Source organism: Lytechinus pictus, chromosome 18 (genome assembly GCF_037042905.1).
Source record: "Lytechinus pictus isolate F3 Inbred chromosome 18, Lp3.0, whole genome shotgun sequence".
NCBI lineage: Eukaryota > Metazoa > Echinodermata > Echinoidea > Temnopleuroida > Toxopneustidae > Lytechinus > Lytechinus pictus.
In genome coordinates, this window is record NC_087262.1 from 18960810 (window position 1) to 18987630 (window position 26821).

Below are 26821 nucleotides of genomic sequence, written 5' to 3' on the forward strand. Positions count from 1 at the left end.
CATGTAAGCAATATGGCAGTTTTTCGACAGCATTTCCATATCCCGGTCGTTACCCCCATGAACTGACCAAGAAGGGCATTAGTGAGGGGTAGCAAATTCTGTTAAGGTTGGCCTGCCATAGTTAATTTTCACGTCGATTGATCTTGGTCGTGGTGAAACAACAACATCCCACTGCAAACCTTTCATGAAGCCACTTGTTAATGATTTCCATTCACAAATTTGCTCTCAGCCAGTCACATGCAAGGATTTCAGTAGCTTATAACAGCTGTATGGTGAAAATCACTTACAAATCGCTTCATGAAACACGTACAGCTACCCTGACACGTTTTCTCTCTCTCTCTCCCTCTTTTTGTTCTCTCTCTCTTTCTCCTCATGATGACCTTTGTACGAATGTATGAAGAAGTACTAGACAAGTTTCTTCAACCTAATCCATAATCAAGACTCGTCTTTCCAAGATAGATATCTACATCAGAGGGTTCTATACTGGTAAGAATCTCATTTATTTTCAATTAACATGATTAGGATTCATTCCAACCTGAATTATCATTAAAATGTTATTTCATTAGTATTTTATTTGAAACGACCCAACTTTGTGTGATCATACAAAGATACCCTACTCGTATCTGAAATTAAAGATACCCTACTCGTATCTGAAATTATATACGATTCAGCTGACATATAATAGTACAGGTCCCACATAACATTTTATTCCAAATAATAACTCATTTTAATGTTGCCATCTAACGTTAGCACTGCACTAAAATTGCTTTGAAGAATATCTTATGAAATATTAACTGCGATAACTGATTGTTGTTACTTTTATTAAAGATAACAACGAGTTTGTTTACATCTGGATTTACAGCTGAACTGATATTTTGATCATACAGAAACTTAGACATCTTCTAATCCAGAACACGAATTTAATAAAAACAAATCGTATGTAATTTAGTATGTGCTATCTATGATGTAAATACTTCTGAATTAATTATAACAAATGTTTTGCAGACAGGGTCGTTGTGGAAAACAGGTATTTAATCGACAAGATACTCTGTGTACCATTAAAGCTACAAATAGATAAATAAATGTACAATGGTATTATTATTATTATTGCGCTTTATTTTCATATTGTACACACCGTCATGTTGCATTTTAGTTTAATAAGAATGTAATGTTCATCAGTGGTGTAATGAGCCAAAGTATTTGAAGGGCCAGATATGGCGTGTCAGGCAAAATTTATAATAAAAAAACCCGATGATAACGTATAACAAATATCAAATTTTGTGATAGATTTCGACAAAATATTCAGAAAATAATATCATATTTCACATTTGTTTCCTTTTCTCTTTGTTTCTTGGTCGTGGAAAATATGGAGGGGGCAAGCTCCCCAAGTCCCCCCCCCCCCTGTGTACGCCACTGATGTTAGTAATGAAAGAGACATGACGAATATGTATCTATCACAGCATACAGTATTTTTGAATAATTCATTCCAGTTTCCACAACGTTATCCCCTAAATGCTGAGCAGAACCTGGCAATTGAGATACCATGACAGGACAAGATGTTTCCAAAGACACTCCAAGGAGGATGAGCCCTGTAGCTGAGAGGGTCAGGAGTATATCGGTGCTGGGATCAGTCGTCTCATTTCATGACATCACGTATACGGTCGACGTAAAGAAAGATAGAAAGATGACGAAGAAGGTCATCCTCGATAAAGTCAGGTGAGGGCTGACTGTCATTAGCCATTATTGTTTCATCATTATCACTTTGATTATAATTGTCATACGTCGTAATCGCCGTCACCATCATGAACAGGATCGCAATCATCACCATCATCACTATCTTCACAATCGTCAGCTTCAATTTCTTCATCATTGTCATTATCTTTATCATCATCATCACCACCATCATCACCATCATCATTATCATTTTACTATCATCATCACCATCATCATGACCAATATCAAAAATATATTTTCATCATAATCATCATCATCATCAGCAGCAGCGGCAGCAGTATCCCCATAATACATCATCATTGTCGCCGTCATCACCATCACCATTTCTATTGGTCTAGTCGTTAGTGACGTCATCTGTCATCACTGTATAATAGGATGATGTGTGTTGGTTTGGTTTAAATCTTACTTTTGTTTAAGGATCGATATACAGACACGGATGAGCAAATTAAGTTCTTCTGGGGTACCACAGGGCTTGGTTTTAGGACCACCATTGTTCCCAGTGTATATCAATGATCTGGCGTTTAGTATTCAGAAAATATCGTTATACTATACTAAAAAATTGTTATAAGTCAACTCAACTCTGAAATAAATTAGGCTTACGAGTGGACATGTACACAAATTGGTAAATTATATATTATATCTTTTAATCCACAATGTAACACGTCTTTGTTCTTGACAGCAATCAAACCTACATGATAGAATAATACCAGTCTATATAGTATATTTATCAAAATACCAATGTCTAGGAATGATAATTGATGATGCTCTTATTATCATCTCAATTCCATTTGGGTTAATCAGAAGAAACAAACTTTAAATGTCGAACAACATTTTCTATCAGTGATACTGGGGATATATCCTCCCTCATGCAATGTATAGTTTTTATGCCTGGTCAAATAGATATGAATCAAACTGTGCAGTACAAAGTGAATAACCTTCAACATTAATCGTAAGTGGGTATGACAATCATGACAATTGGAAACTCTATCAGAACAATTCTTTCAAATACTGGCTTGTTCTACTTTGTAGGAATTGTATCAAAGGTCAATATTGCGCTTGGTATGCAATTTAGGATTCTATTAATGTACCGCCCTGTCTGCTGCACTTCAGTTAAATAATACATTTGTTCTTAATGATCAAACACGATGCATAAACAAACTACTATTACGAGCCCATCATCAATGGATTGGCAGTTGACCAACATTTAGCCATCGGGTCAAATGACAACCATTTTTATTTCCTTTTATATCATAGGAAATAACTTAACTATACTGATACAAATATTATGATGATAAATAATAGTTATATTTATATATAGCGCGTCATACGTTGTGTATGTACATATATAATTATTATTACCCCGGTCACTGGATCCATTACTGTTCTACACATAAAGTACATAATCTCCACTCCCGGTGGAATATAGCAGACTTCCGTTCTCATTAATGTGTAAAAAAAAACTTTGTGTCTGGTGTGGGGGCACGGATGGAAAGCCCCAAAATGGAAGACAACATCCCCTCCGACCTTGATAACCTTTTTCTTGCGGAGGTTTTTATGGAAAGATAAAGAAATTTGTGTAGTAACAATCCTTCTATTCCGCGGAATTATGTCAACAAGACACTCTTTTTAATTTGCTTGTCCAAAGTTTTGGAAACCGAGTTTGAATTATTTTCCTCTTTGTTTACATTCAACGTTGTATCCCCTAATATCTGAGATATGATTTTTAAACCATGATGAACTAAACACTTTTCATGAGATTAAAAAAACAACTAGAAGAATTGATTTATATTTTCATACAATAATCCATCAGCATATCTTAATTTGAATTCATGTTCATATTTCTTGATTGCTGTGGTTTCGTGATTAATTACGGAATGTCAAATTTTGTGTGTCATCGGAAGATATATGTTAGTGATAAATATCAAACCAGGTTGAACTTTGCACACTTATGAGTGCCAGAAAGCATCTGATAGCCTCGTTGTACAGGACACGGACTAATACCAAGTAGGGGGGGGGGGGGCGGCGGCATAGCAACAGTTTTCCAGAATGTTTGTGTGCGTGAGTGAGTGCGTGTGTATGTTCGCGCGTATGGGGGTGGAGGGGGGAGGGAAGGGGACATTTAAATATAAACTGCTTTGGTCGGTCTGGGCCCGTCTTACAAAGAATTGTGATTGATCCGATCAACCACAACTATGGAAAGCCAGCAACGTCAACATTTAATATACATGTTTGTTTAATATGTTTTGCTAGATATGATGTATATTCATACATTAATCGTTTTATTGACAATTCAGTATGCTCCTCTCTGTTTACAAATGACATTGTGCAAATTTCATGTAGGAAAAACATGACATTCATTTGATGGATTTCCATATAGTTAAGATCGATAGAATCAATTGCGGCGCATTGTAAGATATTACCCTCGAGTCGAACTCGCCGGTGTGAACATTATACACATCATCGTTAACATTACAAACATAATATATCTGGGGGTGTGCATGAAGTCATATCACAAGTTTTGATATTTTAATTTCAATTTTGATACATTACATCTTAAGCTAATATAATATTTAAGCTAGATTTAGGGTAATGGGGCTTTACTTCAGAATAGCGTGATGATATAATAGCGTGATGGTTATTGTATATATATATAACATGTTCAAAAGGAGCACTATTGACGTATCAAAATCATTGAGCCGTCTGATAATATGGTCTATTCAAACAAAGATGAACTGCAATCGTTCGGTCATCTTTAATATTATGTTAATTACAAAAGCCTGATAAACTTGCTCCACTGCTTAGATAAGCTTACACGCGAATATTAATGTAAACAAAATCAGTATTAACCATTAACATCAAATAACAAATAAACTTAACGGAGTAGTGACTAAAAAAAAGGTTCACGACCTTTCCCTAGCTACCGGTGGTGCAGTACACCCCCCCCCCCCAAAAAAAAAATGGAATGGTGAAATATGATATTTATTTGATTTTCTGAATATTATGTCAAAATCTATCACAAAATTTGATTTTTATTTAAGAAAGTCAAAATATTTGCTCACTCCTTTCGCTTTCTCGCAGAAGAAGATGATGATGATTATGATGATGATGAAGAAGAAGAAGATGATGATGATGAAGAAGAAGAAGAAGTTGATGATGATGATGATGATGACTTTAATAATAAACCAATCCATTTTTTATTTTCAGTGGTGCATTTCGACCAGGAATGAATGCTATACTTGGCCCAACAGGCAGTGGTAAAACATCGTAAGTAAACCAAATGTAATATCACATAGGGATATAGCCTAATTATTATCATGATTGTACAAGGGATCAGTCCGGTTCTTGAAATCATAGCGATCCTGTCTGTCAGTCATAAACACATATATAAAGGAATAGAGAAAAGAAAGAGAGAGACAGAATGAAGGGACGAAGGAAGAAAAAGTGGCGGAAAGAACGAGAAAGCACTGAAAAGGGGAATGAAACAAATTAAGGACAAAAGGAAAGAAAGGAAACGAACAAAGAAAGGAATAAAAAAAGACTGAGAGATAGAAAACATACCCCAAAAATATGGAAGAAAGGGAAAAAAAGGAATGAAAATAAAAGAAAGACTGAGCATGATCCGTTTCCGAGTAAGACTAAAACATGTAAATATATTTAGTGATATTCATATGGATTCAAATCTACGTTTTTGTGATAGACTACTCGATGTATTGGCAGCAAGGAAGGACCCTCGGGGACTGTCTGGTAAAGTCCTAATAGACGGCGCCCCACAACCAGACGATTTCAGGTGCATCTCGGGATATGTTGTGCAGGTGAAAAACATTTGAAATATATATATTTTTTTTTTTCAGTCCACTCCCCAAAAATGCATCTCTGTGTTATATTTTTTACATGAAATTTTATGACAGGCTTACATCATCAGATCATTTCTAAACTATCATGGTCACCATCATAAAACTTATCTTAAATATTTTCATACTTTCAGTTATCTATCTATATATCTTTCTGTCTGTCTATCTATTTATATATCTATCTATCTGTCTGTCTGTCTGTCTATCTGTCTGTCTGTCTGTCTGTCTGTCCGTCTGTCTGCCCGTCTGTCTGTCTGCATGATTATGTCTATCTCATTGCCCTTCACCCTCCCTCTCTTTCATCAACTTTCTTGAAAATGCTTTATTTTAGGATGATATCATTATGGACATGTTGAGCGTCCGCGAGAATCTGGAGTTTTCTGCAGCGCTTCGATTACCGAAAACCGTTTCAAAGAAAGAGAGGCAAGAGAGAGTCGAAGACGTCATATTTGAACTCGGGCTTTCGAGAGTAGCAGATAGCAAGGTATTGAGATGATTAGATTGTGTACATTTAAAGGACAAGTCCATCCCAACAAAAAGTTGATTTGAATAAAAAGAGAAAAATCCAATTATGCTTCTCTGATTTTTCTCTATTGATTGAAATCAACATGTTTCTGAGGTGGACTTGACCTTTAAGAAGTGGTGTTGATGACGTTGCTTATGATGGTGGTTATTCATGATGGTGGTGGGGGGTGACGATGATGGTGATGACGAGTGTATCATGAAGAATATGTTAGTGAAAGTGGTCATGGTGATGATGGTATAGAGGTGATGCTGGTAGTGGTGGTGGTGGTGGTAGTGGTGATGATGATGTTGGTGGTGGTGCAGTGATGGTAACTGTTGTGATAGTGACGGTATTGTTGATGGTTTGATGGTGGTGGTGATGGTGACAATGATGATAATTTTTAAACTTTTGTACAAGTTTATCGAAGGGAGGGGGAGGGGGGCGTTCCCCGGTTCCGCGGCCCGTGTAATGATGATAATGATAATGACGAAGATGGTGATCGTGTTTACGAATGAGCTTGTCGATATATACAAGTCATGATATACAGTCATGTAGATTGACAGTGATCTTGAATGTAATTGCGATATCGACGTTAAAGCTGGTCCTGGCTGCTGCTATTGATAATAATGATATTGATGATGATTTTTTATCTTAGATTGGCAATGCAATCATCCGAGGCGTATCAGGAGGGGAAAGAAAACGGACCAATGTTGGAATGGAGCTAATCATCAAGCCAAGTGTTCTGTTCTTAGATGAACCTACAACAGGCTTGGACGCCAGCACTGCAAACTCCGTCCTTAATTTACTTGCACAGTAGGTGGAATAAATTTACGATAAGGGGGGCTTTGGGGCTGTTGCCCCCCCCCCCCCCCCAAAAAAAAAAAAAAAAAAAAAAAAAAAAAAAGTTCCGCGAATCTGAATTAAAAAAAAAAAGATTGCTAAAGTATTTATTACCATAATATCATTAATGTTATTACTAAAATAACTACTACTATTACTACTACTACTACTACTACTACTACTACTACCATGACTACTACTACTACTACCAGAGGCGGCGGAACGTCAGGCTCAAATATTGAAGGTGGAGAGGCACCTATTGTTTGGCAGACAAAGGGTGCCCCTCTACTTTCCTTGTACGAGTCTGATGTTCCGCTGCCTCTGACTACTACTGCTTTAGTTCGCATGATACCCCCGTCCCCAACCTCTCCACATCCCCAGACCAGTGCTGGCCCAGCTATGCTCTCCAAAACTTATCATCAAATGGTAAAGACTGAAAAATGTTTGATTTCAATTTGAAAAACCCTGCAAGCATAACCCAGGTAATAGTCCAGTCAATCTAGCCAGAATAGGGGGGTAACCCACCACTAATTGCAACACGAGATATTCCACTGAAATTCTTTTGAGGAAGGTCCCCAAAACAACATACTAAAAGTCCCAAGAAATCCAAGCAGTGGAAATTTATGAAATTTGCATATTATGCAAATTAGCCATGAAAAATTAGAAAAAGAAGGGAAATAATCCAAAGATTACAAATCAAATATCCAAAACAATTTAATGTGAATAGAAATTTATGATAAATAAATGAATTCAATGTTTTTTAGTCAAAAGTGCAAAAAAGTCTACCTCATTTGCATATTATGCAAATAAGCATCCTTATATGGAAAAAATGTCAAGATATTGATTTTTCTCATATAGACTGCTTTAAAACATTTCATTAATGTTGACATTGATATGCTACTATATCACTAAGCATGAGAATTCATCCCAATGCCGAAAATTAATTTGCATGTTATGCAAATTAGCCATTTAAAAAATAGAAAATAAGGAAAATAATCCAAAGATTACAAATTAAATGTCCACAGCAAGTAATTCGAACAAAAGTTCATGATGAATACATAAGTTAAATCTTTATTTAAAAAAGCTAGCAAATCTGCCTCATTTGCATAATATGCAAATAAGTATCCTTATATGGAAAATGTCAACAAATTTTGATTTTTATCACATTTACTGAAGTGAAAACATTTCAGTTTTTCAAATATGCTGCTATCAGTAAGCATTCAAATCTATCCTTATATGATTTATATTCAAGGAAAAATACTGGAATATGTTCTTCTCTTCCTAAGCCGCGTTGTTAGTCTGACAAGATGATGGGATTTGCAAGAACAAAGCACAGTATTTGAATTGGTTTGTAGTTTGTTAGAGCTGACAACCCTTTCTTATATGGATGGAAACAACTTAGACTTTCTTGAAATTTCACCGTATAAAGGGAGGCCAGGAAAAGCAAACTTATGGCAGGTAAGATCTGATGAGTAGTCTCATTAGGACGTGTAGCAGAGATTCCGTCTGGCCTAGTAGCTTCAAGCAGGTTGTTTTCTTTAACAATTTCTTCAGTAGTCTGGCTACACCATATGGGTCAGGACTGGGTCCCAGGAATGGGTCCGAGGACTTGTAGATCAGCGTCATCATCATCATGATCAGTGGTGAATACTAAGAATAAAAATCTTTGCCTTCCTTTAATAATGCTATTCCAATGTAGTCATAGCAATTGATATTAAGGGCTCCCAACATGCTCATTGTTACAGCCTGGATCATTGTCAATCCGGTCAACAAAAGATGTATTATAGGCTTGTCTACAAACCCTCTTGTGGTCCTCTTTAATGCATTGTAGCAATTCTGAGCTTTACCTTACTGATGCTTTCCTAGCCTTTCTATAAAACTCTTGACATCTTCCGACACAACTTATGTCCTTTGTCTCATTGAGGCAACTTGTGTCGGAAGAAGACATGGGTAACGGTGTGTTCTTGTTAAGGTCCTCTTAATTGGCATTCAATCTCCTATGCTCGACTTGTCGGATTTCAGTACAGGGAGTTGTATGATTGTCCAAAATGCATTTGCATGACACTATTAAAGTCAGCATTTCTCCAGAAGAACATCCTCAGTCGTACCATAATCACTAAAAGGTTCATTCTTCTGTATACCATCACAGTATACCCATGAGTAACACGTTGAGGCAAATAAGTCCACTTGTTGGAAAGGCAATAATCTGGCTTAGTCCTCCGTCTGGTTTGTTCATTGTCTCACTGAGGAATTTCTGTTTGCCATACATATCAGGAAATTAATATTATTATTTGCATACGATTTGCTTAGAAACTATAGCTATAATATTTGGAGATGGCTGCCATCCTTAGGAGATTTATCAAAGAGGAAAGAACAGAAAATGGATGCTTCATCCTGAAGCAGCTACTGGATTCAGCAATAACGTCTAATCACGATTCCATCTGAGAAAGATAATGCACTTTAAGCCTTCATCATGGATTTATGAATGTCTTTCATGTCACCCGTATAGGCAAATGCCCATTTTTACTCCTATTAACCATGCCCAGAGATCTTGTGATCCAAGCAAGTACCAAGACAAGTGGTGTGCTACAAGGACCACATATTCGAAGCTAATGGGCTTTTATTTGTACTGGGTGTGACATCTTGTGCTGATCACTTGGCAATCCAGGAGCTTGATAGCGTAGACTATACTCGCAAGAAACGCAAAGTCTCTACAAAGTCAAGAAGAGAGCAAGACTTGGATGGAAATAATGAAGCATTCAAGCAATGGGATCCATGTAGAATGGACTCATCATTGTACAATATGAGTGGGGTAACTGCTCATGAAAAAAGTCAATATCAACCAAGCAAGAAGTGTAGGGAAGGTCATCATGGTTAATACACATAATCTACATGGAATTTTAGAGGAAAGTATCACGTATGTGTTTCCTTGAAAATCTATAACATGTCGGATGCTTATTTGCATAATATGTAAATTACACTTCAGATATTAAGCTGATAATTAATGTATTGTTCATTCTTAGTGATCACATCATATTGATCCAGACTGAAATGTTTTCATAACTGTTTTTGTGAGAAAAATCAAAATTTCTGGATTTTTTCCGTATAAGGATGCTCATACATAATTATGCAAATGAGGTAGATTTATTTACGATTTTTATTCAAAAAATAGATAAATTTGTAAAACTTATCATGGGCATCAGATCAATTCATATTGTTTTCTGTACTTAATTTCCAATATTTGGATAATTTTCCTTATTTGTAATTTATTATGGCTAATTTGCATAAAATGCAAATTTTGTGATTTTCCTATATGCTTGTATATTTAAGGACTTTTAATATGGTGTTTAGGAAACCTTGCTGTAAGGTATTGCCATATTCCAATTTCAATTGATAATCTACTTGCAATTTTTGAGGGATGTATCACCAGTGTGTTTTCTTGAATATTTATAACATGTTAGATACTTTTATTTGCATAATATGCAAATTACACTACAGACACTAAGCTGAATACAAATGTATTTAACGTCCTTAGTGATAGCAGCATGTAAATTTCAACATTAATGAAATTTTCAAGCAGTTAATGAGAGAAAAATCACAATACCTTGACATTTTTCCATATAAGGATGCTTATTTGCATATTATGCAAATGAGGTAGATTTGTTTGCACTTTTGACAAAAAACATTGAATACAGTTATTTATCATGAATTTTCGCTCAAATTAAATTATTTTGGACACTCAATTTGTAATCTTTGGGCTATTTCCCTAATTTTTCTAACTTTTTATGGCTAATTTGCATAATATGCAAATTTCATAAATTTCCACTACTTGGATTTCTTGGGACTTTTAGTATGTTGTTTAGGGGACCTTCCTTGAAAGCATTGCAGTGGAATATCTTGTGTTGTAATTAGTGGTGGGTCAAACTCTATATTGACTGGACTATAACTCATATCCGTATTTCAAATTAAACGTTTACCTCTTTTCTTTCCAAAGGCTATCGAAGCGGGGTCGTACCATCATATTCTCCATCCATCAGCCTCGTTTCTCAATCTTTCGTCTCTTTGATCAGATGCACCTAGTAGCAGCAGGCAAGACGGTGTTCCATGGCCCAGCAAACAAAGCTCTGTCTTACTTCAGTTCTATTGGTAAGAATGTAAAGACCAGGCCCCGTCTTACCAAGAGTTACGATTGATCCGATCAACCTCAAGTATATGGAATCCATAAATGTCTTTTTTTTCTTTAGGAAATTTGCACAATGTCCTTTGAAAACAAAGAGAAGCACACTGAATTTTCAAGAAAACTATAAATGTATGAATATACATCATATATAGTAGAAAATGTTTTGAACAAACATATGCTTTAGATGTTGACGTTGCTGACTTTTCATAGTTGTGATTGATTGGCATTGAGATGTTATTGTATGTCTTCCTAATTAACTTGTAGCATTGATATGTTATTGTATGTCTTCCTAATTAACTTGTGCCTTGATAATAATAACAAATACCTTTTTAGCACTAGCATCTTCAATGTCATTAAGCAAGAAACCTTACAATGTGTAATGTAATAGTATTCCATCTGACGTCAATATATGCAGTATATGAAGCAATCTTATTGGTTTGTATCTCTTCTCATTTAATATGAAGCAGTCTTATTGGTTCGTAGAAGATTTCATGTATATTTTATGAAACAATCTTATTCGTTCACATGTGATCTGATGTATTCATGATTATTGTGTGTCGACTCATATCTGGGCCCCATCTTACAAAGAGTTACGATTGATCCGATCAATCATAACTCTATGGAAATCCATCAATGTCATAATTTTTTCTACAAAAATTTGCACCATGTCCTTTGTATGCAAAGAGAAGCACAGTGAATTTTCAAGAAAACAATGAATGCATGAATATACATCATAGCTAGAAAATATTTTGAACAAACATGCATAATAGACGTTGACGTTGCTGGCCGTCCATAGTTGCGATTGATCGGATCAATCGTAACTCTTTGTAAGACGGGGCCCAGATGTTTAGTAGAATGTGTATTTATTTGAGTATCATATGTAACCTGAAGACAAGTATAACACCAGGCAGACAGGGTCTTCAAACGAAGACTATCCACGCTGCTCAGAACCAGTATGCATGGAAAATATTGGACTGTAGATTGCAATGAAGAATATTGGTTATTCTGGAATCAATTTTAGTTTGTAAGATGACTTTATAATCAATCAATCATTCATTCTAGATGGCAAACGACTTGGAAATCAAATTTGATTTTCATATATGTACTAACTATTAATCCTTCTAGAAATATGACCAATCTATTTAATGATTACTTCTTTCCTGTAATATATGAAACACAGAACCATGTAAATCTATGTTTAACTTATGCCAGACATTTACAATATGTTTGACTATGTGATGGAAACAATTTTTTAATACTACTTTAGCGTGAAAGTAATTTTTTGCTTCCATGTTCTTCCTAAAACTAACCTTTGAAAGATTTGAATATGACTAAAAATTTGCCAAAATTACACAAATATATAAAATATTACTTATTCCAGTTTTATCAAATATTCTTCCATTGTAGATTTTTGTTATGGTAATGTCCGTTATATAACGAGGTGTGCTAAGGAAAGTTATTTATTCCAATTAAATGGATAAAAGTTATTCAACATCATGTTTAAAACCTTTATAAAGTAAGGCAGATGTAAGCCTTTTTTACCTGTTTTTTAGAGCAGTACTTTGAAGTATTCTCTTAAAAGTCAAGTCCACCAGAGGAAAGTGTTGATTTGAATAAAAAGAGAAAAATCAAACTAGCATAACACTAAAAATTTCATCAAAACCGGATGTAAAATAAGAAAGTTATGACATTTTAAAGTTTCCCTTATTTACAAAAAACAGTAACATGCACAACTCAGTGACATGCAAATGAGACAGTTGATGATGTCCCTCACTCCCTATTTCTTTTGTTTTTTATTGTTTGAATTATACAATATTTCATTTTTTACAAATTTGAAAATATGGACCAACATGACTGAACCATATAGTATTAAACAATGCTAATTCCATATGTTCAGGGAGGAATTATCGTGGTTTCACTTGACAATGAGAAGAAAATTAGAATATTTCATATAAAAAAGAAATAGTGAGTGGATGACGTCATCGGTCTCCTCATTTGCATTACGACCAGGATGTGCATATAACTGTTTTGTGAAATTAAGCGAAACTTTAAAATGTCATAACTTTCTTATTTTACATCCGATTTCGATGAAATTTTCAGTGTTATGCTTGTTGGATTTTTCTCTTTTTATTCGCTTAAACTTTTTGTTAGGGCGGACTTGTCCTTTAACTAAATGTCATTTCATTACTGACTCTTGAGTAATATGACCTCGGCTTTGGTTTTTAGAATCTTGTCTGTATTTCATGTTGCCTGTATATTACTGTCCAATCGATATACATGTAAGTTATAAATTGGACATAAGAAATTCAGAATAAAAATAGGATCATGTAATGAAAAAAAAATATGAATTTGATGAACAGTTTTAAATTTTTATTATAACATTAATTTGTGACCTACATGACATAGACAATTTCAGAACATTGTGACATTGACATGACAGGTAAGACAAGACAAAGTATTAGGAATCGATAAATAATAATTATTCTTTTATCGTCATTGCTTGGAAAACGTGAGGCCAAGTCAAGGAATCGAGGCGGGAGGCGGGGGGGGGGGGGGAGGAGATGGAGGGGGAGTGTCTGAGTGTTCAAAGATGTCTCCACTCATCAAAGCAAAAATCTCAAGACATCTATAACATTGCTCCCCTGTCCAATGCCTTGATAAATCCCCTTCTCTCTTCCTCTATCTCTCTGTCCCCATCCACGTTCCTTCAATCCCTCTCCTCCTCTCCTTCTACCCCTACTCCTCTTCCTCCTCCTCTTTTTCCTTTTCCTCTTCATTTTCCTCCCTGTCCCCTCTTTCTCCTCCCCTTCTTAGTTTTCATCTTCTTTTCCTCTTCCTTCTCTCCTCCGTTTCCTCTTAATTCTCCTCCTCGCCCTCCTCAATCCCCCTTCTTCTCCCCTCATCTTTCTTGACGGCATCCCTATTCCCTTCTGTGTTCCTTGTATCTACTAGTGAAAATGATAAGGCATACTTTTACCAATTTCTCCGTTATTCAGGTTATGAGTGCGAGTCTCACAACAATCCGCCTGACTTTTTCCTGGATGTGATTAACGGAGAAACGTCTAAAGATGAAGAAGGTACGTGACTAACTTCATAACAATTTTCCAATTATTTCTTAATAATTTCAAACAGTATATTTGTTGTTTCTTTGTCTGTTGGAAGACGGAAATAGCATCCACTTTGCAGACGCTTTCTGCAACGTTCAGAATTTATTGAAAATGCCCGTCAAATCATAAGGGGCAGATTAAAGGTCATTGTCGAAAGTTAGTGGACCGGTACAGCACATCGTCTTAAGATTCGGTCCGGACAAATAACTGCAGATATGTCGTTTGACAAGAATCCAGGACGACACTGCTGTTTTGAGTCACCGATTTTCGACAAAGGCTGCTTTGTTATGAAGGGCTTTTGACAAAAGATTATCTGCGTTATAGAAAGCGTCTGCGAAGTGTTTGCTAGAATGCCGTAATAAATCCAAATACATGCTAATACCGATCAATATTAGATAATGCAATGTGGAAAATTTTATTTGTAAAATTAGAACTTCAAAGGCAAAGAATATGTCATTGTCTTAAATGAAATTTTGACAAAAATTTCATGGGCATCAATAATTATTGTGCAAGAGTAACACATGACCATGCAGTAATATAATGAAATAGCAATAACCATTAACTCACTTGAGACTTAACGAGACACTGGCGAGACATCCTGCTTCCTCAATACTTCGATTGCTTCTGCCATTTTCCCGCCAAAATCATGCCCTATCTGGCTTGAAAAGAAAGCCTCCTATATAGGGGGTACATTATTGAAACCCCCATTGACCATTGATTGATCACTTACTCTGGTTAGCCCGGTCAAGTATATCCAGGGGTGCTTAATTGCATCCATGAATGCATTTTGAACAAAAGCCATTGTTAACTTCACTGAATTTAGCAAGTTTTACTAGGCTGTGTGCAAGTCCAATAGGGGTACAGCCAATGAGAAGTAAAAAAAAAATGTTTTCGCTTGATTTGTATGTAAGGACTTTAAAACTTCTAGGTGGCAATTTAGTTTTTATGTCATATCATAGATGGAGAAAGTACTCGGCACTTAATGATTGCAATCAATCACCGGTCAGCAAAATCGTTATTATGATCATTATTACATAACTAATGTGATATCCCAAACAATGAAACGAAATCTGATTTATCGATTAAAAACAGCCCAATCACAATAATTACCTTCGAGAAATTAATCGAATTTTAAAATGCGTATAGGAACCAGCGTGGCAAAAATGTCGTCAGAGAGAGGCAACCTTGCCGAGATCTTTGAAGAATCGAACCTTCATGCGAGCATGAACGACGACACAACCAAGATACTCGGTTCAGAGAAGACCAAGAAAGAGTCTTTGAACGCGGGGATAGAGTACCCTACTTCATTCTGGACTCAGGTATGAGAGTGGTAAAATAGTGGCAGTGGGGGGGGGGGGGGGTAGTGAAAATAAGTCTTCTAAATAAGAACCTAAAAACTCTGAGTGTAAATTGAATGCAATTCAAAGTTCAAGGCAATCATGGGCGGCGGAGCGAATGATTATCATTTGTATTTTTTGGGGGGGATGTAACAATAGATGTCAATTATCCCCCCCCCCCCACGAACATAGGATGATCCTCGATCTGCTCTGCCGTCCATAAAGGTAATGGTGAATATACGATGATTAAATGCTTACCACGAAATTAATGTAGTTGTTCATTTGTTTTACTTTGCTACTTTTAATGGGTTTTGGGGATGGGGTGGTCCTATTCGTCAGCTGAGGGGATCTATATCAGGCCTACAAAATTTGGGGAAGAATAAGAAGATGATTGAACAAGGGATTTCAGCAAAAGTATCACACTTGTACCTTTCTGAATTAACCCATAATGACCCTATTAATGATACTGCTCTTCAACTCTTGTATTTCAGCTTCAACTTGTGACACAGAGGACATACTTGTCCACTTTGCGTAACCCAGTGATTATGGCCGTATCCGTGAGTGATCATGATAAATTATTGTATTTTTCATATTTCACGTAATATCCTACACTGTTAGAAAATTTATCCTTAAAATAAGAGAAGTTCCTGCAGCAGAGTCTCGAGAACACCTGTAATCTTACCAGATTGCGTAATCTTACAGGAAATTGGTATTTGGTGTATGGAACCATACAAATTTCCTTTAATAAAACACCCTTTTCCCTAACAGACCTGTTTTATGAATTTACAGAATGATTCTGTTATTGCTTTCTGCAAAATCTTCTTTTTTTCTGTAAAATCAGGGTTTTTTAACAGTGTAGATACACAATAAAGATACATAAAACCCAACATAGTTGCTTGAAAACATTTGAAATCATTCTGCTAGATTCCACAAGACTTCAAACTTCATAAACAGATAATTGATTGCACCGACTCCAGTGGCGTAATTAGCAAGAAAATGAAAGGGCGCAAGAAGACGTAAAGGGGTAAAAATAAAAATCGCGAGTGAGCGAAAATGTTTAGGCCCTATACCTCTTTGGACTAAAAGTCTATTTTTTCATGTATGTGATAGAGTTTGACATTATAGGTCATATCATATTTCACCTTTTTTGTTTGTTTCCTTTTCGTTCTTTTCCTCATCTCCTAGAGCTCCCTATAGCTGTCCCTGTCAGTCTATCCTGTCTGTATCTGCCCTCTCCACTCCACCCCCATGCCCACCCCCTCTTCCTCTTACTTTATCTCAAGTAATGTCATACCATCTGTTTTATTGCAGTACGTCGTACTGATTGTCATGTCTCTTCTCGTTGGACTTCTGTATTTCGACATGGACCTCACAACTTCGGCGGGTGTTCAAAACAGGTATCGATTCTCAGTTCAAATCAAAACAATGTGTCGATTATTAAAAAAGGATAATAGCATTATTTAGAACAACATATACGCTACAAAAACAACAACAATAGCAACCATATTCCAATCGCAATTAGCGATTTCATAAAACATGTCAACATTTATTATTTGGAGTGGGAAACATTCAAATTCCACTTTTAGCATTCGCTCCTCCTTTCTCTTCTCCTCTCCCATTTTCTCGCGTCCTCTCCCCTCTCCCCCTCTTGTCCTCTCTCTTATTCTCTCTTCCCTCTTTCCCCTCTCTCTCTGTTATGTCTATCTCCTCCTCTCCTGGGTCCCGTTGCAGAAAGAGTTGCAATCAATCTCAACTCTAAAAATCATGCGCAACTTGATTTTCAACCAATCAACAGCGCGCATTTGGGACTTGCGATTGAATTTTTGACTTGCGTTTAAACACAACTCTTTCTGCAACGGACCCCTGTTCTCTTACCCCTCTTTCTCTTTTCTCTCTCCTCTCAGTTTTCTCCCCCTCTCTACTCGTTTTCTCTGTTCACTGTAAAAATGAAGTGCTAATTTAGCACTTTGAGTGCTTGTATAGTGACTGCACTACGAGTGCTGATTTTCTAGTTCAAATTTAAACTAGAAAATCAGCACTCGTAGTGCAGTCACTACACAAGCACTGTAAGTGCTAAATTAGCACTTCATTTTTTACAGTGTTTCCTCATCCAATATCCTCTCTCTCTATCTCTCTTCTCCTATCGTTCTCTCTAACTTTGCCATCGTTCTCTTATTGGATCATTATCAATAGTTGTTCCTAGCTCTTATACCGTTAATTATTATGCTAAGCCAATATCAATGTGTGATTATTATAGTATTACATCGATGTAAATGTACAGTATATGGCTCCAACATTTATTAACTGTATACCACTTTTGGGTCTATATATTATTTCCTGTAAAATATAATATGGATTCATTGTTTCATCATTCGATTGAAAGCTTCTGTCACTTTTTATTCATGATCATTTCAAGGTCATGTTCAAATATCCTGTTATTGTCTTTCTCTCTTCTTGCAAACTTAGAGCTGGAGCTACATTCTTCATCTGTATGAACATGGTGTTTTCTAATATCAATTCCATTGAGGTCTTCATTCACGAGAGAGTGATGTTCATGTGAGTTGTTTTGTCCTTTTCTTACTTTTTCGTTCATTTTAAAATGATAAAGTGAAAAAAATGCAGAATATGGATGTAATACTCTATTCTTATAACAAAAACAATTATGATAGTGAAAAACGCAACATATGTATATGAATTAAGGCTATGGAAATTGAAATACTATATACCCAAATATAAAAAAATTAGTGCATGAAAAATAAAGCGTTATTGAATTCATCAAAATTTACAGCTTAATATCAATTGGGTAAAATATGACGTAAAAATATTACTTTAAAATGAGATTTATTTCAGGATATTTTCATGAGGATGAATTTCAAGCTAACAGTCTCACATTGCTGATTACTTTCGCCTTTGTTTTTCTTTTATGACGTCACAGACATGAAACGGCGAGTGGTTTTTATCGAGTGTCGGTGTACTTCTTCGCCAAGTGTTTTGTTGATTACATCGTTTTACGTCTCATACCATCTCTGTTCTACTCAGTTATTACATACTTCATGATAGGTAAGAATGAGGGCTGGTGGGTGTTTCATAATTAAGAGCGACTTTAAGAATGACTGGTGATCCTTTCTTGTGGTAAATGGTATATTCATTCATTGGCGACGGTTTAGCGCGTAAGAAAGGATCACCAGTCGTTCTTAAAGTCGCTCTTAACTTACGAACAGCTTTATGAAACGGCCCCTGGTCTATGTAATATATGCAATCAAGGATCGAGAGGAATAAACCTTGCATTATGAATGATTGAATAAAGAATGAATGAATGAACATATAAATGAATGAATTACTTAATTAGGAGATAAATATATAAATGAAAGAACCAATAAATAAATAAACAAATAAATGAATGAATTAATGAATAAATGAATAGATAAATGAATATGTAAATAAATGCAATAGATAGATTACTCAATTAATAGACACATGTATATCGATTGCTAATGTGAAGTAAAGAAAATGTATTAAATATAAAAACGAAAGTACAGGTAAATAAATATAAATACATATAAATAGATAGATATAGATATATTGATATCTTTTTTTCTCTCTCTCTTTCTATCTTTCTTTTTTCATTTTTATTCCTTTAATATTTCATATAATTGTTTTTATATTTTTATTTCTTCATTTTTTTATTTATCTATTTTTAAATTTCTTTCGTATTGGTTTAGTTTAATTCATTTGTTTCAACTAATCGTTATAGTTCATTTAATTCATTATTCTTATTTTATATATTTCAATTGATGTAGTTTAATTCATTTGATTTAATTATCTAATTTATCTTTTTCATTCTTCCATTCAATCAATACATTTGATTTATTTAATCAATTTATTTATTAAATTCATTTATTTGATTTATTAATTTCATTCATCTATTCAATTGATTTATGTAATTTATTTTTTATTCATTCAATTGATTTATCTAATTTATCTATTTAATTTATTCATTTGATTCATTTATTCACTTAATATGTTTATTTGATGAATATTATTAAACTAAATTATTAATTTGTTTAATATATTTTTCTATTCTGGTTGCAGGACTTCAAGTGGATGTCGGCAAGTATTTCTTCTATTTACTCAGCCTCCTATCGATATCCTTTGCATCTAGTTCTTTATCTGTTGCTATCAGTTCATCTGCAGATATTGTCAGCATCGCAACCCTCTTGCTTGCCATGTGCTTTGTCCTCATGATGGTAAGAACACATTTCATCCTGCTTCTCCATAATTCTAGAGGAAAGAAAATCCGAATATTGTACTTTAATTGTGTTTTCGTTGTTCAAGACCCTCTTGTAAAGCAGCTGTAAAGCAGTTTTCATATTGAGGAGAAATACCATGCATGCATGGTTACATAATTATAATCGAATAAATAATTAAATATAATGTCAAATACATTGGATATGTAAAAATGTTACAGTTGCTAATCAAATTTACGTCATAAGTGAATAAAAAGAGAGAACACACTCAGATAGATAGATAGATAGATAGATAGGTAGGTAGGTAGGTAGAGATGTATAGATTATACGACATTTGGCCATAAAAAATTGCAATTGCAGTAGGCATATTGTGATAAAGATCTGAAAGCCGCAATAGTTACATCATATCCTATTTACAATGATGTAAATGTTTATTACATCATTTTATTATTGGTAACAGGATGTCACTGTTTCGCATGTAACACGTGATATCTTGTTTTGTTTAAGTTTCCTAAGAGGAACAACAATATGAAAAGCAAGAACGACAATTTAATTTCAAATTAGGAAGCATTCTCTCTTTTTATACAATAAGATATTTAATATTGACTTTGGGATATTTAGGCTATCTTTGACTTGGAAAATCGAGTCATTGAAAAGAGGGACAAAATTGTTTAGTTTCATAGTCACTTGGATGAGCAAACGTTTTCATTGATTTATTTTTTCCTTCAATCTATAGTTATTTGGTGGTTTGTTCGTAAACATCGCATCGCTTCCGGTCTGGCTTCAATGGATTCAGTACTTAAGTATCTTCAGATATGGGATCAACGTAAGTGAGAAGTGCCCCGTGAATTTATAATGACTTCATTATCGTCATAGACTATCAAGTGATGGTTTGCAAGTAATAGTGAAATAAACTCCTCAAAGCTTTTCAATTCAGACCTCATCCAACACTTTTGAATCCTGCAATTTTCGTAATGGCATAATCATAACAAGCATGGTATCATTTTAAAGAGAAAAACATGTTTTTTTTTAATGATATCTAATATACATTGTGTAAAATTGGGAGTTGGGAGAAATAAATGGCCAAACTCAGATTTCCAAACTGTTTTTGCTCGTTTTGCAGCTTTTCAATTCAGACCTTATCCAACACTCTTTAATCCTGCTCTTTTCGTGATGACATGATCATAACCAGCATGGTATCATTTTAAAGAGAATTGAATGATCTTTTGAATGATGTCAAATATGCATTGTGTAACATTGGGAGTTGGGAGAAATTAATGGCCAAACTCAGATTTCCAAACTTTTTTGAGGGGTTTATGATAAATTAAATGGAATCGTCGCATTTAAACCATTTCAAGGAGGTACACAAATCATGAAGAAAAGGGGTGAGCGGTGACAAACAGAAAGACAGAGGGAGATATTGGATTTTTTTTTTTTTGGGGGGGGGTAAAAAAACTTTCTTTTTTGTTCATTGATTTAAACTCGGTGTTTTATGAAGCTCGATATTATTGGATGTATATCTCTTTTTTATGGATCTTATCTCATGGCATAATTTGTACTGGAATTATAATAAACACATCTATTTCTCTGTTTACCTCAGGCACTACTGATTAATGAGATGACCGATTTGACATTTTGTGATACAGTACGTAATATAACAGTTTGGTGAGTATCCGAAAAAGGGTTTATTCGGTGATTCTATTTGAATATTACAGTTTTCACCATCTTCATCACCATTAGTCTGAAAGCACAGACCCATATTTGACACTAATTTTAACGAAAACCATTTCTAGAGGGAAGGCTAGACTCCAAAGTCTCTCTCTCTGTCAAATAAGAGCCAACCGCAGTACATAGTGAATCTAGTCTCATTACTTCAGACTCTGCATTATGCACTATGAAAAATTGCAAAAAAAAGGGTCTATGCCTGTAGATTACATCACCATCATCATTTTCATCATCGTAGCCGTCGATTCTTGCCAAAAGTGTCCTCTCCGAAAAAATCAAGCAGTTGACAAAACATTGGACTCAGATTTAACCAAAAATAAAAGAATAAAGTTAGCTTGTAAGTCCACGCCTCGTTCATAAGAAATATCATTTTATATCGTGATACTTACACACACGAAACTTCATCAAAATCTAAATGTATAGTATTCAATTTTAAAAGTTAATATATGTAATTTGATTAAAAAATTATTAAACCCAAGTATTGTTTTAGTCAGATTCTTTAGTAATATAACAAAAATAAATTATCAATTAAAAATTGCACTATTTTGTTATGTGCTTACACATTCTAACTCATCTACAAAATGTTTGACGCATAATTTTAGTCTCATTTTTAATCGATTAATATAGTACTCGATTAAAAATAATGACGTAGATAATGCACACTGAATAGTCGAATTTTTAATTTCAGTTGAAATTTTACACAATATCATATACACGTATTGGCCTTATTTCGACCAATTAATGCCCATTTTGCGAAAAAGGAAATGAAACGTATGAACATTTATTCAACATTTGTGGATTTTCAAAATTAGTGTTGGAAGTGCGCAAAATTGAAATGAAATAACTATAATTGGCAGGAAATTCTTTTAGGGAAGGAGAGAAGAGAAATAAAGTTAAACATCAAGTAATGAATCGTGATCTGTTTCTCGTTAGATATCTCATTTATGAACACAAAAAGAGAAAGAACACAAAAAACACCTTCATTGAATGAAATAAAAAGTAGTATTAAGGGGATCCCCCAAATAAAAAGGAAATTGGCAGCAATGAGGGGGACTCGATTTTATAAATGGTAAACTCAGATCAACAATGGGAACCCAGATTCGGTCTTTTACATGTGAGGGATAGTTAGGGATATGGTGGGTTGTTAAGGGGGGGGGGTGATGGGGAGCTGGTTTGGAGGGATTAAGAGTCACTTTTCGTTCAGCAACAATAATGCAAATCTACAAACTATGTAATTATCTTTATCATTCTGCATTACTGTTACATTGGCTATTTCAAACGATGAGTTTGTTTTGGACTTTGATCTATTTTTCTTTGAGATTGATATGATTGCATTTTTATTTGTTCCATGATTTTCATTGTTTTCTTGAGAGGAAACTTTCAGTTTAATAAAGAATAAAACCTGATTTAAGAAAAAAAAAACAAGATCACCACCACCACCACCTTCATCATTAGGATGTTCCTCGTGATTACCACCATTCTCATCATCATCATCATCATCATCGTCGTCGTCGTCGTCGTCATCATCATAATCATCATCATCATCTCATCATCATCAATATCATCATCATCGTCATCACCATCATCATCATCACCATCATCATCATCATTATTATCATCAATATCATCATCATCATCAATATCATCATCATCGTCATCACCATCATCATCATCACCATCATCATCATCATTATTATCATCATCACCACCATCATCATCATCATCATCGTCGTCGTCATCACGGACATCATCATCACCATCACAGCCGTCATCATCATCACTTCTACTAATTCAGTTGTTACAACAGCTGCTGTTGCTGCTGCTATCACTACTACTACCACTACTACTACTACTACTACTTCTACTACCACAACTCTTTCCATCATATCATATAGTAGGAAGAATAATAATGGTACATGCATTGGCCCTCAGTTGTTTCTCATTTACTATAATTCTTATATCATTATTTTTTCAATTTCCCAGCACTCCGGGTTATTTGTACTTGGAAGATCAAGGAATCAACTACACCACGTGGGGTCTATGGCAGAACATCATGGCTTTGATATTAATGGGAATGGGCTTCATGGCACTGGCGTACATCCAGCTTCGAAGGATGCCCAAGCTCAAATAAATTCATAGTCAATTTTCAAACCAAAATATATGACTTCAAAAGAAATTAAGACTACAAATTAATCGGTGTCAATAGCTAGACTGCAGGCAAAGACCCTTTAATTTTGCATTTTTGCATACTGCAAAGTGTAGAGTCTGAAGAAGTAAGACTAGATATTCTATGTATTGTGTTACACAGAGTTTAAAGTCGAGTCTATACTCTAAACAAGGTTTGGTCTAAGTGACAAAATGAGTCTGTGCTTGCAGACTAGTCAGTGGCGGCCCCAGGATTTTCTTTAATGGGGGAGGGGTGGGCAAAGGGAGGCCCCACCCTCATTTGAAACTTCTTGATGTTTCATGTATGCTAAGGACTAGGGAGCCTATAGCGGACGAGCGATACCATCCCAAAAGCAGGTTCGCCATAATATAGATCAAAATATTGAATTACTACTAGTAAATGACTCATTTTCTACAATCTAGAATAGAAGGTTTGGAACGACCCGATCCATACCCCTCCCCCTTCTGAATTTGTTGAAGTTATATATTGACAAATAATGATGAATTAAAGGAAATGGCGGAAGAGCAGAGATTATTCTCATTATGATATTTTATCATCATATGCTCGTATTGATTGAAGTAAAAAAAAAAACGATTTGTTCATATACACGCATAAACTTCTTCTGAAATACATGAAAGAAATAACCGTAATAAATCAAGGAGGAAATATCAAATCGGATAGAATAATCCAGCAATATTTTAGACTCCATGCGATTGCATAAATATTCAAAGGCTCAATGCTCCTTATCAAAATTTACTATATACTTTAATTTTCTCGTCTTGATTAATGCTTAACATAATTGGCTGCAAGTTGAAGATATATATTTGTTGTACATACTAGAAGTTTGAAGAAACTGAGCTTAGTTTTATAAATGTATGATCAGCTAGATCATACATCATATTGTGATTTTTCTTCTAATAACTTTGCTTGTAAAAAAGGAGTCAGAATTAAATTGAGTATCATAATGCAGTAACCATGGTAACCGCTTAAAACGAGAGTGGATATGTAGAGGATCTCATCTACATAGATAACTGTATGTTATTTAAAGTGGTATCCTACCCAAATAAAAAGTTGTTTTAAGAGGAATAAGAAAAATAAGACGAGTAGATAATGTCACATGGGTGAAAGTTTTAACAATATCGGACAAAATTGTAAAAAATGGTTATCACTTTACCCATGGAGACTTCAAATTGGCAGCATTGGTGATGTCAAAGTGATGTAAGTCAAGGACATAGAGAAATCAGATATATATATATATATCAGATATATCTCTATGGTCAAGGACTACTCTTCCATTTACTCCAATGCATAAGTGGCGAAAATGCATTTTTTTTCTTTAAAAGTTTTACTTCAAATTGTATTTTTCTTTCATGAGGGCATAAAACAATATACTACTTTGGTTATATTTTTATTACTGCCCTATGGCAATAGGAGAAAACCACAAATCCCTGATAATTAACTACATGGCCTATGGGCTACCATTAGGCATTATTTACTTACCCAGTTGCCAATTTGAATAGGGATCTCAATTTTTAAACAGCGATTGCTTTCTTATTGCTTCTCCGATTTTTTTTTTCAAACTTTCACCATTTTTATGATCAAGATTAGATTCCTCCTTAGAGATAAAGTTCACCTTTATGTCGATCAAGTTTATTGTAAAAATAAGAAAAACAAGAGAAACATACTAATAAAGATTTGGCGAAAATCCATCAAAGTACAACAGAGTTGTGGTGGTTTTAATGTGTAATCTTGTGACGTTACATGCAAAGAGCCCCCATACATATCACGTGATGTAAATTTAATGTCATTTTACTCAGAAAATCAAATACCATTGATGGACATTAAGTGTATTATGAAGCATAACTTCATTCACTCTATAAGAACACATATTTCTCAAACATCACAATGGTGATATATGGAATTTATATTACGTAACAGTGGGGTCGCTTCTTGCGTGTAACTTCACAAAATAAAAACTTATCATTCGTAAACATTCTTGGGTTATATCCTTACCTTAATGAATGCTTTATTTTTCTGTTTTGTTATAATTATTAAAAAAAAACTTTGGTTGAACTTCTCTATTAAGTGACACAGCTCAGTGCAGCTAAAGTTATTAGTGTATTTTTCTAATGAAAATGTATTTATCTGATTAAGATTATTCAACGAACTTTAGGTCTTTGTAAGAAGCTATTCATAATATTAGCATGATTTGTATAAAATGTGAATGGTAAGTATGAATTTCATAAAATAAATAGACATTTAACTGCTTTTCAGTAATTCTGAAAAATATCAAATGAACAATCTTGCCCCTGATTTAGGTAATAATATGAATAAGATTATAATATACTGTGCATTTTTTTAAAATGAGCTTGATAGCTGTGATATGGTTCAATATTTGAGAAAGAGGAAATGGAAGGGGTAGTAGAAGAGGTAAGATTGACAGGGCGCGTGAAGGGGAGATAAAGGGAAAAAAGAAGGGGGAGGGGTTAAGAAAGGGTGGGGTGGTGACATTGATTGGAGAAAGTGGATGGGGTAGTGAGAGAGAGAGAGAAGACAGAGAGAGAGGGGTAGTGGTGAAGAAAGGGTGCGGTGGAAACATTGTTTGGAGAAAGGTGGTGTGGTAGTGAGAGAGAAATAGTATGGAGCCTTTAAATTATTAAGTGCCATCGACTTGACGACTTGGCGAGATACTTTATCTTGAAAAGTTGACTTACAAAAAGTTATATGTCAACTTGGCGAGATATTTGGACTCTCGCCGGGCCTCGGACACTTCATATCTCGCCATGTCGACATATGTTTTATAAGTTGACTTGGCAAGATATAATATCTCGCCATGTTGACATATAACGTTTTATAAGTCAACTTGTCAAGATAACGTATCTCGCCATGTCGACATATAACTTTTTATAAGTCGACTTGGCTAGATAACGTATCTCGCCATGTGGACATAAATAAGGTTATTATGTCGACATGGCAAGATAAAGTATCTCGTCAAGTCGATGGCACTTTAAAGGCTCCGTAATACAGAGTGAAGGTGTGAAAATTGATAATAGAATAAAAGTAGCACAAAGGAAAACGGTGAACAATGCCCTAAGCAATCACAGCTACAAAACAGACACACATCAAGT

General features: G+C 34.8%; 1 protein-coding gene across 2 annotated transcripts; it reads left to right on the forward strand.

The window, feature by feature from the left end:
* Positions 1 to 372: 372 nt before the first annotated feature.
* LOC129281368 (broad substrate specificity ATP-binding cassette transporter ABCG2-like) lies at positions 373 to 26050 on the forward strand. Of its 2 annotated transcripts, none has more exons than XM_064113147.1 (19): positions 373 to 486; positions 1524 to 1716; positions 4939 to 4998; positions 5432 to 5546; positions 5917 to 6069; positions 6746 to 6903; positions 10925 to 11076; positions 14107 to 14187; positions 15364 to 15536; positions 16046 to 16111; positions 16866 to 16951; positions 18021 to 18110; positions 18490 to 18614; positions 19647 to 19801; positions 20538 to 20627; positions 21402 to 21466; positions 23510 to 24595; positions 24692 to 24915; positions 24976 to 26050. In XM_064113147.1, the coding sequence occupies exons 2-17, from the start codon at positions 1544 to 1546 to the stop codon at positions 23655 to 23657; spliced, it is 1890 nt and encodes a 629-aa protein (XP_063969217.1). In that variant the 5' UTR covers positions 373 to 486; positions 1524 to 1543; the 3' UTR covers positions 23658 to 24595; positions 24692 to 24915; positions 24976 to 26050. The 2 variants fall into 2 exon arrangements, with proteins under 2 accessions (XP_063969217.1, XP_063969218.1); XM_064113148.1 differs by having other exon boundaries at positions 385 to 486; positions 1491 to 1716.
* The last annotated feature ends 771 nt before the right edge of the window (positions 26051 to 26821 follow it).

Coding starts and splice junctions, on each gene's coding strand:
- LOC129281368 (XM_064113147.1), top strand. CDS start 1,544: ATGACAGGACAAGATGTTTCCAAAGACACTCCAAGGAGGATGAGCCCT. Junction 16,112..16,865: donor CAGTGATTATGGCCGTATCC/GTGAGTGATCAT, acceptor GTTTTATTGCAG/TACGTCGTACTGATTGTCAT. Junction 16,952..18,020: donor TCGGCGGGTGTTCAAAACAG/GTATCGATTCTC, acceptor TTGCAAACTTAG/AGCTGGAGCTACATTCTTCA.